Below are 12921 nucleotides of genomic sequence, written 5' to 3'. Positions count from 1 at the left end.
GGTATAATTGGGGTTGAGGAGGATGCAAGGCAGAGAGGCCTTAAGCGCTGTCCTGTCTCTCCAGTCTTTGCTTCTGGGTAGTTAGCGTCCTTTCATGCACAATTGTGGTTTTAAATTGATTGCTGTACTAGATACCTTGTATTGAAACTGCATTGAATAGTGCATTTGTATTGATTTACTTCCTCTCCCCCCATCAGATAAAGAGTCCTTCTACCCTCTGATTGATGTGAATTGGTGGGCAGACAGTGCAGTGACATTGGCACGCTGCTCTGGTGCTTTGACTGTGTCATCAGTGAAAACTCTGAAGAATTTGCTGGGAAAATCCTGTGAATGGTTTGAGCCGTCGCCTCAAGTCACTGCTGCCCATGATGGGGGGTTTTTAAGCTTGGAGGTAATGCTCTTCCCCTCAAAGCAACCTTATGTTTGTGGTAATCTTTCCATCTTTAATCTCTAGTCTTATCTTTAAAAACAAAAATATGTGACTGAAATTAGAAATCGGGCGCGTGCAGCCTAAGAAAGATTGTTGTTCCTTCAAAACATGTAAAAAGAAAATGGAAAAAAAAGTCTAGTTATTTAACTCTTTATGCAGCGTAATTCCTTCAGTTGCAGAGTATTTTTCTTCTTGAGTAGTCATCTTACAATGTAAAAAAGTAGTACTACATAAGAAGCACAACGTTTTTCCCTATGTAGTTGGACAACTAATATATATATATGTGTGTGTGTGTGTGTGTGTGTGTGTGCGTGTATAATAATTGTTTTTTAAAATAAAACTTGTTTGTTGTCGAGAAAGACTTGAAATTAGAAGCTAGAGTCTTGAGATTATGTTTTGGTCATTTAAAATCCTTGCTTTAAGTCTTTCAAGGGTGACATTTTAAGATTGTATTTGGCCATTTGAAATTCTTTTTTTAAATCTCAAGGGTAACAGCCTTCAATAACTTTAACGTTAGTGCCTATTGACAAATACTTTTTCTCCTTCAAGGTTTGTTACTGAGTCTAAAGATGTTTTTTAAAGAGAACCAGGGCTTAAAATCTAAGCCAACTCTGTCAAGTCAGAAATGAAAGTTATCTTTAACAGTCAGGCTTTCAGTCTCAGAACTTTGCAAAGAGGGTAGGAGAGCTATTCTCATAAAGCCAATAAATACTTCATATTCATTTCCCAGATGGCTTAAAAAGTCTTGGATTGCCATAGCATGCATAAAAGTACTAAGAATGAAGAATAAACATTCTTAAACTTCTTTATTTACCTAAAATAATTGCCACATTTGTATTTAGGGGAGCATGTTTATGACCTACTAACAAATTGGCTTTGTTCTTGGATATTCAGGGCTGTTATGTCTGTGCTGGTCATGTCTGTAATGTGTGCTGCTGTACTCCTCTGAGTTCCACTTTTGGACCTAGTCACAATTAATGTAATGAAGATAACCAGGGGATAATTAAAGATATATCCCTGATTAATTCTAAGTGACCATTTTCACTTCCTCACTATTAAGTTACCATCTTATTTTTCAATTTAGTGTGAGATTAGACTTGCACCCAAACGGTCTCGTTTGGAGGCTAGAGGCGGAGAAGAGGACGAAGGTGAAGAGGATTCTGATTCGGACCAGGAAACTTCTGCCAAGGCTCGCTACTTTGGTTATGTCAAGCAGGGCCTGTACTTGGTGACGGAAATGGAGCGTTTTGCCCCGCCCCGGAAGCGCCCTCGGACCATCACCAAGAACTATCGCCTTGTGAGTTTGCGCTCAACAACTCCAGAGGAACTTTACCAGAGAAAGGTGAGAGAGCAGCCCTTTGTAGGCGAAGCTTCTCCGGGACAGCCAGATGGGTTTTATTTCACCGAGAAAGACCTGTTCTGCCAAAGGAAGACAGGGGCATCCCTCTTCAGCCATCTCCCCAGATATGTTAGAAATAGCAACAGCAAGTTTATTTATTTATTTTTTTGAGGTAGAAATACTGCTATTTATTCAGCCACTGATTAAGCGGATTGAATTGGGCATGAACTTCACATTACTTTTTATTTTATTTATTTTTTTATTGAACCACTGTGCGATACACTTACAAAGCTTTCATGTTCGAGATTCAGCCGTATAATGATTGAGCACCCGTCCCTCCACCAGCACATACTTTCCAGTGTCCCCCGTATATCTCCTTCCACCCCGTCCCTGTCCTCACCCTGCTTCCATGGCAGGCAGTTTTCCCAATACTCTCTACTTTGGGGCATTAGCAACAGTAAGTTTTAAGAAATATTAGTATTAAACTTCTGTATTATAAAGTTATATAGACTTGTTGTAAAGTACTATAGACTTATATCAGCATTAGAGTTAACATAAAATCATAATCAGGATTATCAGTATTCTATTATAGAGGGTATTTTTGGTTTTGTTTTTTAAACTTAGAATCTAAATTCACACTGTGGATAAGGCAGCATTTGATTAGCCTACGGATTCCGTAGCTGGGCCCGGGTGTTTTCCTCTCCTTCGTTTGACCTTGGCCTCCTGATTAGACTGCAGATGGTGAGGGAAGGGAGGCCCCCGGCCTTCCTGTCAGGGCTTTGCTCGGGAAGCAGATTAGAGCCACGCTGTGCACTGGCCTTCCTGCTGAGCCTCGTGGAGTTCGGCGCGAGGAGTGAGGCTGATTTACTGCTCGTCCCGGTCTTGCCATAAGTGTGGACATTTCTCATCCTGTCTCCTGTTAAAGTGCTAAAAGAAGTAGCTGATCTCTCTGCTCCTCACAATGTTTGTGAGCTTATGGTGCCACAGGAGATAGATAAGGATGCCTAAAATGCTGTACAGACGCGGGGTTGTCACCATGCATTCTATCATAATGACAACAGGGACAAGTCAGTAATGTGACATTGCTGCTTCCTTTTCATGCCCACAGATTGAAAGTGAAGAATATGAGGCAGCCTTGTCTCTCGCTCAGACCTACGGCCTGGATACCGACCTCGTGTATCAGAGGCAGTGGAGGAAGTCCGCTGTCAACGTTGCTTCCATTCAGAATTACCTGGTAAGTTTCAGTATTTTGGAAACATGGTAAAATGTGAATTTGCGAGCTGTAGTTCGCTGTATGGCTTCCTACGAATGCATTTTACATTGCTGCCTTTTCTGTGGTTGGTGAAACATGTTTTACTCAACTCGGTGCTCTTGTCACGAGTTCTTTTGGCTCTACAGTTGGACTTTTTGGAGCTGCAGATAAGTGAGCAGCAGCTGCTCAGCCAGCATCCACCTAGGCTTGCCTTATCCCTTCTCTTACTCTCCCTTTGGGCTTTTCTTCACCTACAGCCTGTTAGGAGCTAGAAATCGCTCAGTAATTTGAACAAGGAATATCTTAATATGGGAATTCTTTTTTTAGCCTCAAGAGATTAGCCGTCTATAGATAACCCTGAAGAATACTCTAGGGCTGAAGGAGCAAGAAGGTGCCAGAGAGGGAACCAGTTTTCAAGGAAAGCCTTTTCTTTCTTACTGGAGGAGGATGGTTGCCATGCAGGGGGTGGAAGAAAAGTTCTCTGAACTTCTGTGGGCCTGGCCTGGTTCCTAGTTGCGAAGCAGCAGAGGAAGGTGGATGAACGAGCAAGATGCTTCTAAGTGGGGCTGGTAGCAGGAAACCCCTACCAACATATGTGCACAAAACTGGTAGGTGGAACCACAGTCAGGATTCACTATCACTATCGCTATCATCCCATTGATCCTCGATTTGCTCGAGCGGGCCCAGTAATGTCTCCATTCCTCCTAGCCCTGAGATGTTAGCAGCCTCTCTTTACTCGTCCTTCTCAATGGTGCCGCATTAGAGGCTCTTTCAGGGTCAGGAGATGAGACCCATCACTGTTGCTGTATTTGGCATATGAATACGCCACAGGGAGCTGAGCTTGCCAGGCTCTCCCATGCGGGCAGGAAAACTCTCAGTAGCTTGCCAGGTTCTCTGAGAGGGAGAACTAGGCTATAAGATGTCAGGATTAGGATTGAAAATAAAAACCTCCCACTGGGGTGCAGGTGGGCTTGCCTCTTTTCCTCCGGGAACCTCCACCTGGATTTCCCCCCAGGTGCGTTGCTGGCTATCAGGTCAAAGGAGTGAGGTGAAAAAATAACAAGCAGGAGCACATCTGGTCTAGAAGCAGGCGACTCTTCTCCCGCAGTTGACAAAGCTTTATATTGTGTCAGCTGTGAGTGGGAAGAGCTAGCCATCCCTGTTGCTGTGAGAAAATAAATAGGTAACTGCAATATCTGTTTTGCCATATAGCTTTATGAGGAAATAGTTGAATTTACATAATGTTTTGAAAAGGGTATGACTTTTTGTCTGACATTTAGAAAGGAAGACACCTTTACATTTAGGAAGCTTCTAAGAAATGGTAGGTAGGATAATTGTTGTTCGGAAAAACTTGTATGCATGAAGGGTCAGAGAGATAGAACTTCCAGTAGGGTGTTTGCTTTGCAGATGGCAGACCCAGATTCGATCCCTGGCACCAGAGTGGTCCCCTGACCCCTCCAAGACTAATCCTTGAGTGTAGAACCAGGAGTAAGTCCCAAGTACAACCTGTGTGCCCCGCCCCCCCAAAAAAAACCCCCCAAATTTAGGTACTCCAATACTTGAAAATTAATAAGAACATAATCTGACAAAGTTACATGGAAGAAGTTTCTTCTTCAACAAAATGTGCTAAAAACTATTAATACATCAGAGGTGACAACCTGAGAGGGAAGAAAAAAATGAAAAAACAAAGACAAAAGGAAACTTTGTACTCTTTAGAGTGTCAGAATCCCAAGCCTGAGCTATCTTTATCCTTTTGTGACTCAGGCCAGTGAGCACACATGTTCATGTTTACCCATTTAATGGATTTTTTTCTGGAGCCTAGTAAAGGATAGGGTTGATCCTTGAAGGAGCTGACTGGTGTTAGAATAGATAAGTTAGTAAGAAATTAAATTGGCAGTGTTGTTCTAGAGATAGGTATGATAGGGGCCTAAATAATAGTCTTCATGAGAAGGCAAGCTTTGCATCTAAAATATAAATAGCACGGTCATCGCTTTGTTCACCGATTTGCTCAAGTGGGCACCAGTAACATCTCCATTGTGAGACTTGTTGTTACTGTTTTTGGCATATTGAATATGCCACGGGTAGCTTGCCAGGCTCTGCCATGTGGGCGGGATACTCTCGGTAGCTTGCCGGGTTCTCTGAAAGGGATGGAGGAATCGAACCTGGGTCGGCCACGTGCAAGGCAAACGCCCTCCCCACTGTGCTATATGGCCTTGGAGTCTAATGAAGGTAGTAATCACGATAGAGTCTGTTTTGAAAGTCTTTTATGTGTTTTGGTTTTCTAGGCATATTCAGCAGTGCTCAAGGCTTACTCCAGATTCTGTGCTCCAGGACCACCCTGGCTGTGCTCAGGAATCTCTTGGTGGTGCTCAGGGGACCATATGTGATGCTGGGGATTGAGCTGGGTTGATCATATGCAGGGCGAGCACCTTAGCCTTGTTCTGTCTTTCCGGCCCAGTCTTTACGGGCTGCTGTATTGGAGTTTTGACTGTGGAGGTGTAGAGGGAGCTGCAGACAGGTGGCGGGAACACCTCCGAAGGGCGAGGATGCCTTCACTTCCTAACGATTGTGTTTTGATGGAATAGACTGGCGCAGAAGCCAGAGACATAGAAAAGAGCGAATGACTTGTGCAATGTTTAAAGAAAGAATTGGTTGGTTGCAGTGTTTAAAAGAATTATTGGTTATATGTCAGGTAGTCCTTCAGATTTGTAAACACAGTGATTCTAGGAGGAAGACAAGTCTCAGATTTTGAATGGACTTGGAGAAAACTATTGGAACATGCCCTTGACCTCTCTACGGAGCAGCATCCCATGACTTTTTATCGCTGCATTCCTTTGTCTCTTGATCCAGTGCTACATCTTTGGTCAGAGTAAATAGGGACTCTTGATATATTTTGCCTCATTCGCCATGTTTCAAAGTTAAATATACTCATTAGGATGTGAAGATAGGATGTATCTATCTTGTCTTACAACTTTGTTTTCTGTTCTTTTATACAGCCCAAATGCAAAATAGAGATCATCTATAAAAGTCTGTAAGAGTCTGACATGATGTATGTTTATGTTCGAATTTTGTGTTTCACTGCTTCATTAGAAGGAAGCGAGCGGTTGGAACACCCGAAATCTGACTAATCTCTTGGACATGTTCTTGTTTATCTTGAGCTTCTCTGGCAACTGTTTGTGGCCGGGATCTTAGGATGCTCTGCTCTCTCAGGCAGAACTTTATAATTTGATTTGATTATTATTATAATTTGAGCCACACCTGAGAGTGTTGAGGGCTTACTTCTTGCTCTGTCCTCAGGGATCAGTCCTGGCAGGGCTTGGAGCCCTAGGTGGCACCAGGAATTTAGCCCAGGTCAGTTGTGTGCAATAAGAACCCTAATTATTGTGCTCTCTCTCTGACCCTGAGCTTTATAATTTTTATAATGCAGTTATCAGGTGCTACCAGGTGTCATATGTTCTCTAATGCCTCTGCTTTTATTTTCTTTGTATCCAGAGTAAAATAAAGAAACGATCTTGGGTTCTTCATGAGTGTTTGGAAAGAGTTCCTGAAAATGTGGATTCTGCAAAAGAACTCCTTCAGTATGGACTAAAAGGCACAGACCTGGAAGCTTTACTAGCGATAGGGAAAGGAGCAGATGATGGCAGGTGAGTTACAGAAAGATTTGGATTAGAAAATAAAAGTGACTTTGTGAACACTTGAAAGTTAAGACTGGGAAGAACAAATGTTCATTGAGGCTGCTCTGTAATGAAGCAGTTTCCTTTGGCTTACATCTCCCTTTCTTCCTTCCTGTACTAGGGGTTGCACCCAGGTCCTCACACGCATAAGTCACATGCTTTATTGCTAAGCCATATCCCTAGCCCCAGATCCACATGGATTTTTATTTTAATCCTTGTGTTTTAAAGTACTATTAATGGTAGGATTTCACTCATGCAGTGCCAGAATGTTTTCTTCCTGCTCCATTGTCTCAGGGGCCCCTGCTCCAGCCCTTCTTTCTGTGCCTTTGTTGTCTTCCTACCATGCTAAGCTCAGTGCTGTGGATCTGTTGTTGGGCTCTGTTGCCTTTGCTTTTTATTAGTCCTTTATATATTAATTTTTTATATCCCTCATTTAAGACATGTTCTGTGTCTGTCCCTCTCCGACTTCACTCATCCTGACACCCTCCAGTTCCATCCACCTAGCAGCAAATGGCATGAGTTTGTCTTTTCTTATAGTTGAGTAGTATTCCATTGTGTATATGTACCACAGTTTCTCTGTCTAGTCATTGATTCTTGGACTCTTGGATTTTTTCCCCAGATTTTGGCTTTTATGAATAGTGCTGCAGTAGGAGCGCCAATAGCTTTTCTAAATAGAGTTTTTGGTCTCTTGTAATAGGTGCCCAAAAATGTAATTGTTGAATCATATGGAAGCTGAATTTTTGGTTTTTTTAGACATGTCTGTTTTTTTCCCCAAAATGATTCAACAATTTGACATTCCCACTAGCAGTGTGCGAGGATTCTCTTTTTACCATATTCGTACCAACAGCGGTTGTATTTGATTGTTATGATGTGTGCTAGTTCACTGGTGTGAGGATGAGACATCATTATTGTTTGATATGCATTTCCCTGTTGATAAGGGATGTGGAGTATGCTTTTATATACTTTTTGACCTTCTGTCTTCCTTGAGGAGTTTCTGTTCATCTCTTTTCCCCATTAAAAAAATTTTTTTTGTTTTGTTTTTCTCTTGTTAAGTTTAAATTTCCCCCATTTTTAAGTTTTATAAATATCTTATATGTCTTGCATATTAAAGCTTTTGTCATGTGTATAGTGAGCAAATATTTTTCCTGGTATGTGGAGTGTCTTTATTCTGATCATCTTTTTTTGATGGTGTAACATCTTAAATTGATACTATCCCATTTGTCTGTCTTTGCTTCCATTGGGTTGCCCAATGACATTGAATCATTGAAGATACCTCTAAATACTGCTTCATTTAAGTTAAATATTTATATTTGACATTGTGATGCAAAGAAAGAGCAAATTTTAAGCCATTTGTTGAATGTTATGGAGTGAAGGGACATTTGGGTGTGCTAATAATGAACCACTTTAAGCAAGCCTGAGCTTCATCCACCATCCATTTATGTAGCTTCATGTCTTCTTATTATAGTTACTTTGATTGAATTGCTATGCATCATGCAAAAGTAAAAATTATTTAAGCACCGGCCAATCATTAGTTTATTATTCATGGTGTCACTGTATCACTGCCATTTCATTGTTCATCGATTTGCTTGAGTGGGCACCAGTAATGTCTCCACTGTGAGACTTCTTGTTACTCTTTTTGGCATATTGAATATTGGAGATCCCGGCAAGCTCCTGAGAGTATGTCACCTGCACGGCAGAGCCTGGTGGCTACCCATGGTGTATTTGATATGCCAAGACAGTTTATTATTAATGTCAGTTAATAATAATAATGTAATAATTATTTCACAAGAGCTATTGCTTATCAAGCCTATGAGACTTTTGGAGATGTAAATATGATCTAACATAGATTATTGTATCACTGTATTACTGTCATCCCGTTGATCATCGATTTGCTCGAGCGGGCACCAGTAACGTCTCCATTCGTCCTAGCCCTGAGATTTTAGCAGCCTCTCTTTACTCATTCTTCCCAGAGGTGCCTCATTGGAGGCTCTTTCAGGGCAAGGGGAATGAGATCCATCATTGTTACTATATTTGGCGTATTGAATATGCCACGGAGAGCTTGCCAGGCTCTGCCTTGTGGGCAGGATGCTCTCCATATTTTGCCAGATTCCCCGAGGGGGAGAACTAGGCTATAAGAGGTTGTACAGCCACAAGTGCAGCCACAAGTGCAGCTGCGCACTTCCAGGAGCTTTGTTTTATAGTCTCTGGATCTTGGCCATTGATGGGATTATATAGCGTCAGGGGCAGTTTGTGGATATGGCTGCCAAGCTACTGGAAAAAGGGGGATCTGGGTGGAGGAGGCCCAGTCCTGATCTGAGCAGGCGGATATCTCAGCCCCGGGTCCCACACACCTGGGTTCCTTTGCCGGTTCCTTCATGTGTGAAGCTTGTCCAAATGAGTGGAGAGTGTCCTTGAGCATGGCTGTGGCTGGGTTCTGGAGGTCTTTGGCTGCGAGGGCTCTGCTCAGGTCTGGGAGGGAGACTCAACCCACCCCCCTCCGAGGGGCCCCGGGTGAAGATACTAGATAATATAAGCAAAGACTGGGTTTATGGTCTTGTGGGAAAACAAATGCTTTCCATCTGTTAAGTTCTGCATTTGATTGTTAGCACCGCAAAAAGGCAGAGAGACAAATAAATAATGTAAATAAGATTGATATTCTTGGGGCTGGAGAATAGAACAGCAGGGAGGGTGCTTGCCTTGCATATAACTTAATGGGTTTGATCCCCAGTACCTGATACTGTTTTCTGAGCCCATCAGGAGTGATCCCTCAGCAGAGTCAGGAGTAAGCCCTGAGCAACTCAGTTGTAATCCCCAAACAAAGAACAACTCCCCACCTCAAAAAAACAAAAACAGTAAGAAAACAAAACACCCAAAGCTGATATTCTTAAGGTCTTAAACAGAACACATAGAAATTGGGTAACATTTTCCTCGTAGAGTGTTTTCTAGTGAATTTAGATTTAAGTGTTCTTCTAAGTAGGTTTGGGTTTCTGGCCTAATTATTTTTTGCCCCTCTTTAAACATACAGTTCTTTGGGTAATCAATGTTCCATACCATCCCCACCATCAGTGTTAACTTCCCGCCACCATTGTTCCATTTTCCTACTCACCCTCTAAGCCTGCCCCCTTAGCAGGCACAAAATAATTTATTTTATATGGCTTGTAACAACAAATGATTGATGGAATCATTAAAAAATATTTCAGTAAAAGAAAAACATGAAAACTTTTAATATCATCTCACAGTGGGGTTATTAAAGTCCTCTGAAAGTTTACTAAATCTCGGCTGGCTGAACCTTTTGTATTACTGTTTGTCCATTGAGCTTAGTCAGCTTCTGTGCTACTTTCACATCTAAGTCGGCATCCCCTGTTGTCCTGCCAATATGTGGAACTGGGAGGTGTTGCTTCAGGAACTCCGGGGTCTTTAGGACTGGGCCTGTGAGTTTCAGCGGCGTGGCTCTGCCGTGACACGTGGCGAGGCTGTGAGGCCAGGATGCGGCTGCCAGAGTAGTGGCTGTGGGACTTGGACTTGCCCATTTCTAAAATGTGAAGCTTACTGATGACTGTTAGTTCATTCGATGTGTATAATGAATAAATCATAATAGCTGAAGCTTTCAAATCATTTGTAATTTTGCTGAAGATCAGTAATGCAATCAGTATGAGGAAAAATAGTTTTTCATTCCATAAACTGAAGAAAGTTGATTTGAATTGTTTTTTTTAAATTTTTTTTCTTGCAGGTTTACGTTACCTGGTGAAGTAGATATTGAAGGAATCTCCTATGAAGAGCTGTCCCCCGCTGAAGAAGAACCTGCCAAGAATAAAAAGGAGAAAGAGCTTAAGAAGAGACGAGAACTACTTAAATTAGTGAAGTTTTCAAAGTAAATGATGACTTTGAATTTTATTAAAATAATTAGTTAAGTGTGCTGTTTACTAGAGACAACTGCTGTAAAATATTTCAGCATCTTAAACCCATTTTAAAATTTTACCCTGGTGCTTTTGTGCTGCACCATGGGCTTTAGGCTTAATGGAATATTGACCATTTATATTCTAACTCTTAACGAATGTGCTTTTATGTAAGTATAAGTGGCCTAATAAAGTTGTCTAAAACAGGTTGACACTGGAACAAAAGGAACTTTGCCGTTGTAGACTGAAATTATTAACCTACTTAGATCGGCTTGCAACATACGAGGTAAGGAGTAGTTGTAATCAAGCTAATTATGTTCATTTGGCTTGTCATTATAAATTCTACGATGTGCCACTATCTGGTATTCTTGTTTTTCAGAGCTGTTTATGTGGGAAAAATTATTTTGTCAGAAGTGGGAAAAATTCATTTTGTTCAGAAGCAGTTTGTCTTGTATACGGGTCTTAGTAAAAAAATACAAATTGTGAAAGGTCAGAAATTGTTTTGTTAGTACAGGAAATAGAAATGCTTTAGCCATTTAGTGCATATACATGCTTTAGATTTGCAATCATTTATTTTTTTTTATTTTATTATTTTTTATTTTTTTATTTTTTTATTTTTTGCTTTTTGGGTCACACCTGGCGATGCACAGGGGTCACTCCTGGCTCTGCACTCAGGAATTACCCCTGGCGGTACTCAGGGGACCACATGGGATGCTGGGAATCGAACCCGGGTCGGCCGCGTGCAAGGCAAGCGCCCTACCCTCTGTGCTATCACTCCAGCCCCTTGCAATCATTTAAATTATGTTTTGACTTTAATTTTATGAAATACAGCTTTCCACAGTATCATATTTTGGTGATAAAACTATTGGGTTTTAATGATAAGAAGAATATTCCCAACTCATTTTCTTTGAAATGATATGTTATGGGTCTATTTTCCTAACCGAGACCAAAATTGAACTCTTAGCTTAAAATATATATTTTATATTTGTTTTTTCAGAGCTATAAATACAGAAATACAGATGTCCTTATTTAGGGGACTTGACTAGCACTTGATACTTAGATCCATTTAAATATCTCAAAAGTGTGAGGAACATTTCATATATATATGTATATATAAAGTACATCTACATGTAGTTTAGGTTACCTTTCCATATGGCCTTCCCAGCTGTAGTTACCTAGGATTTATACATTTTTAGCCTTTAAAGTTTGACTTCACTTGCAGGTGACTTCCGCATTCTGTATTACACCTTGATATCTCTCTTTTGGACTGGTACATAAGTATGTGCTCAGTAAATGTCACATTTAGTTATGTCCTTCCCTGGAATACTTTATGTATTTATAATTCTGATGCCTGCAGGCAACATAAAACGAACTTGCTCTCCCATCTGCTGACATCCTAGTTTTAAAACATATTTGTTTTAAACAAAGTTATGGTGAAAAGAGGGCTTTTTCTTTGGTTATTATTATGAAACAAAGTAATAATTATTCATTCCAATAATTTACAAAAAGTTCCTTATAGTTATAACTATAGCCTCTAAAGTGAGTTTTTCATATGTCTGGGTTCTGTGATATTTTGATACGACATAAAATTAATATTCTGTAAACATACACTATACTATATACTGGAGTGAGATATATATATGTATATATATGTGTATATATATGTGTGTGTGTGTATATATATATACACACACACACATATGATAGTATAGCGGGTAGGGCATTTGCCTTGCACTCGGCCGACCCGGGTTTGATTCCCCCATCCCTCTTAGAGAGCCTGGCAAGCTACCAAGAGTATTCCGCCCACACATTAGAGCCTGGCAAGCTACCTGTAGCGTATTCGATATGACAAAAACAGTAACAACAAGTCTCACAATGAAGATGTTACTGGTGCCCGCTCGAGCAAATCGATGAACAATGGGGTGACAGTGATACAGTGCTAGACATACAGTATACTGTATACTTCAGAAATAAGTGCTATATAGTTTGTTTGTGATCGTGTCATTGATGACAAGATGTTAGAAATAACAAGTTCAAAAAAGAATTAGAGTCTTAATATTCAGTTAACTTTCTTTTTTTGAATGTAGTTTGTACCCGGTATTTCTGGTAGTTTTTGTAAGCTCCTGGTTTGTTGCTAAGGGAGTCTTTCCCAGCAGTGCTGAAGAACTGCCTTGCTAGGGATTGAACCCAGGGCTCTTGGATACAGGTTTGTGTTCCTGTCCCCTGGGCCACCTCTCTGGCCCTTAATTTCTTCAAATTTCTGTTTAGTTAATAAATTGCTATTCCCTGTTTGACAGTCATAAGCCCACTTATTATTAAATGGCAGTAGT

At 40.8% G+C, this 12921-nt stretch overlaps 1 protein-coding gene across 1 annotated transcript in view; it reads left to right on the top strand.

The window, feature by feature from the left end:
• Nucleotides 1-12921, top strand: part of NBAS (NBAS subunit of NRZ tethering complex) — a 388118-nt gene that overhangs the window by 95321 nt on the left and 279876 nt on the right. Inside the window, exons 14-19 of the mRNA XM_055121563.1 lie at nt 198-391; nt 1515-1772; nt 2878-3003; nt 6514-6665; nt 10426-10566; nt 10799-10877. Of these exons, the coding sequence (XP_054977538.1) occupies nt 198-391; nt 1515-1772; nt 2878-3003; nt 6514-6665; nt 10426-10566; nt 10799-10877 (950 nt within the window). The remainder of the gene's footprint in view (nt 1-197; nt 392-1514; nt 1773-2877; nt 3004-6513; nt 6666-10425; nt 10567-10798; nt 10878-12921) is intronic.

This window comes from Sorex araneus, chromosome X (assembly GCF_027595985.1).
Source record: "Sorex araneus isolate mSorAra2 chromosome X, mSorAra2.pri, whole genome shotgun sequence".
Taxonomy (NCBI): Eukaryota; Metazoa; Chordata; class Mammalia; order Eulipotyphla; family Soricidae; genus Sorex; species Sorex araneus.
The sequence above is the reverse complement of the archived record's forward strand: the minus strand, read 5'-3'. Positions and strand labels throughout refer to the sequence as shown.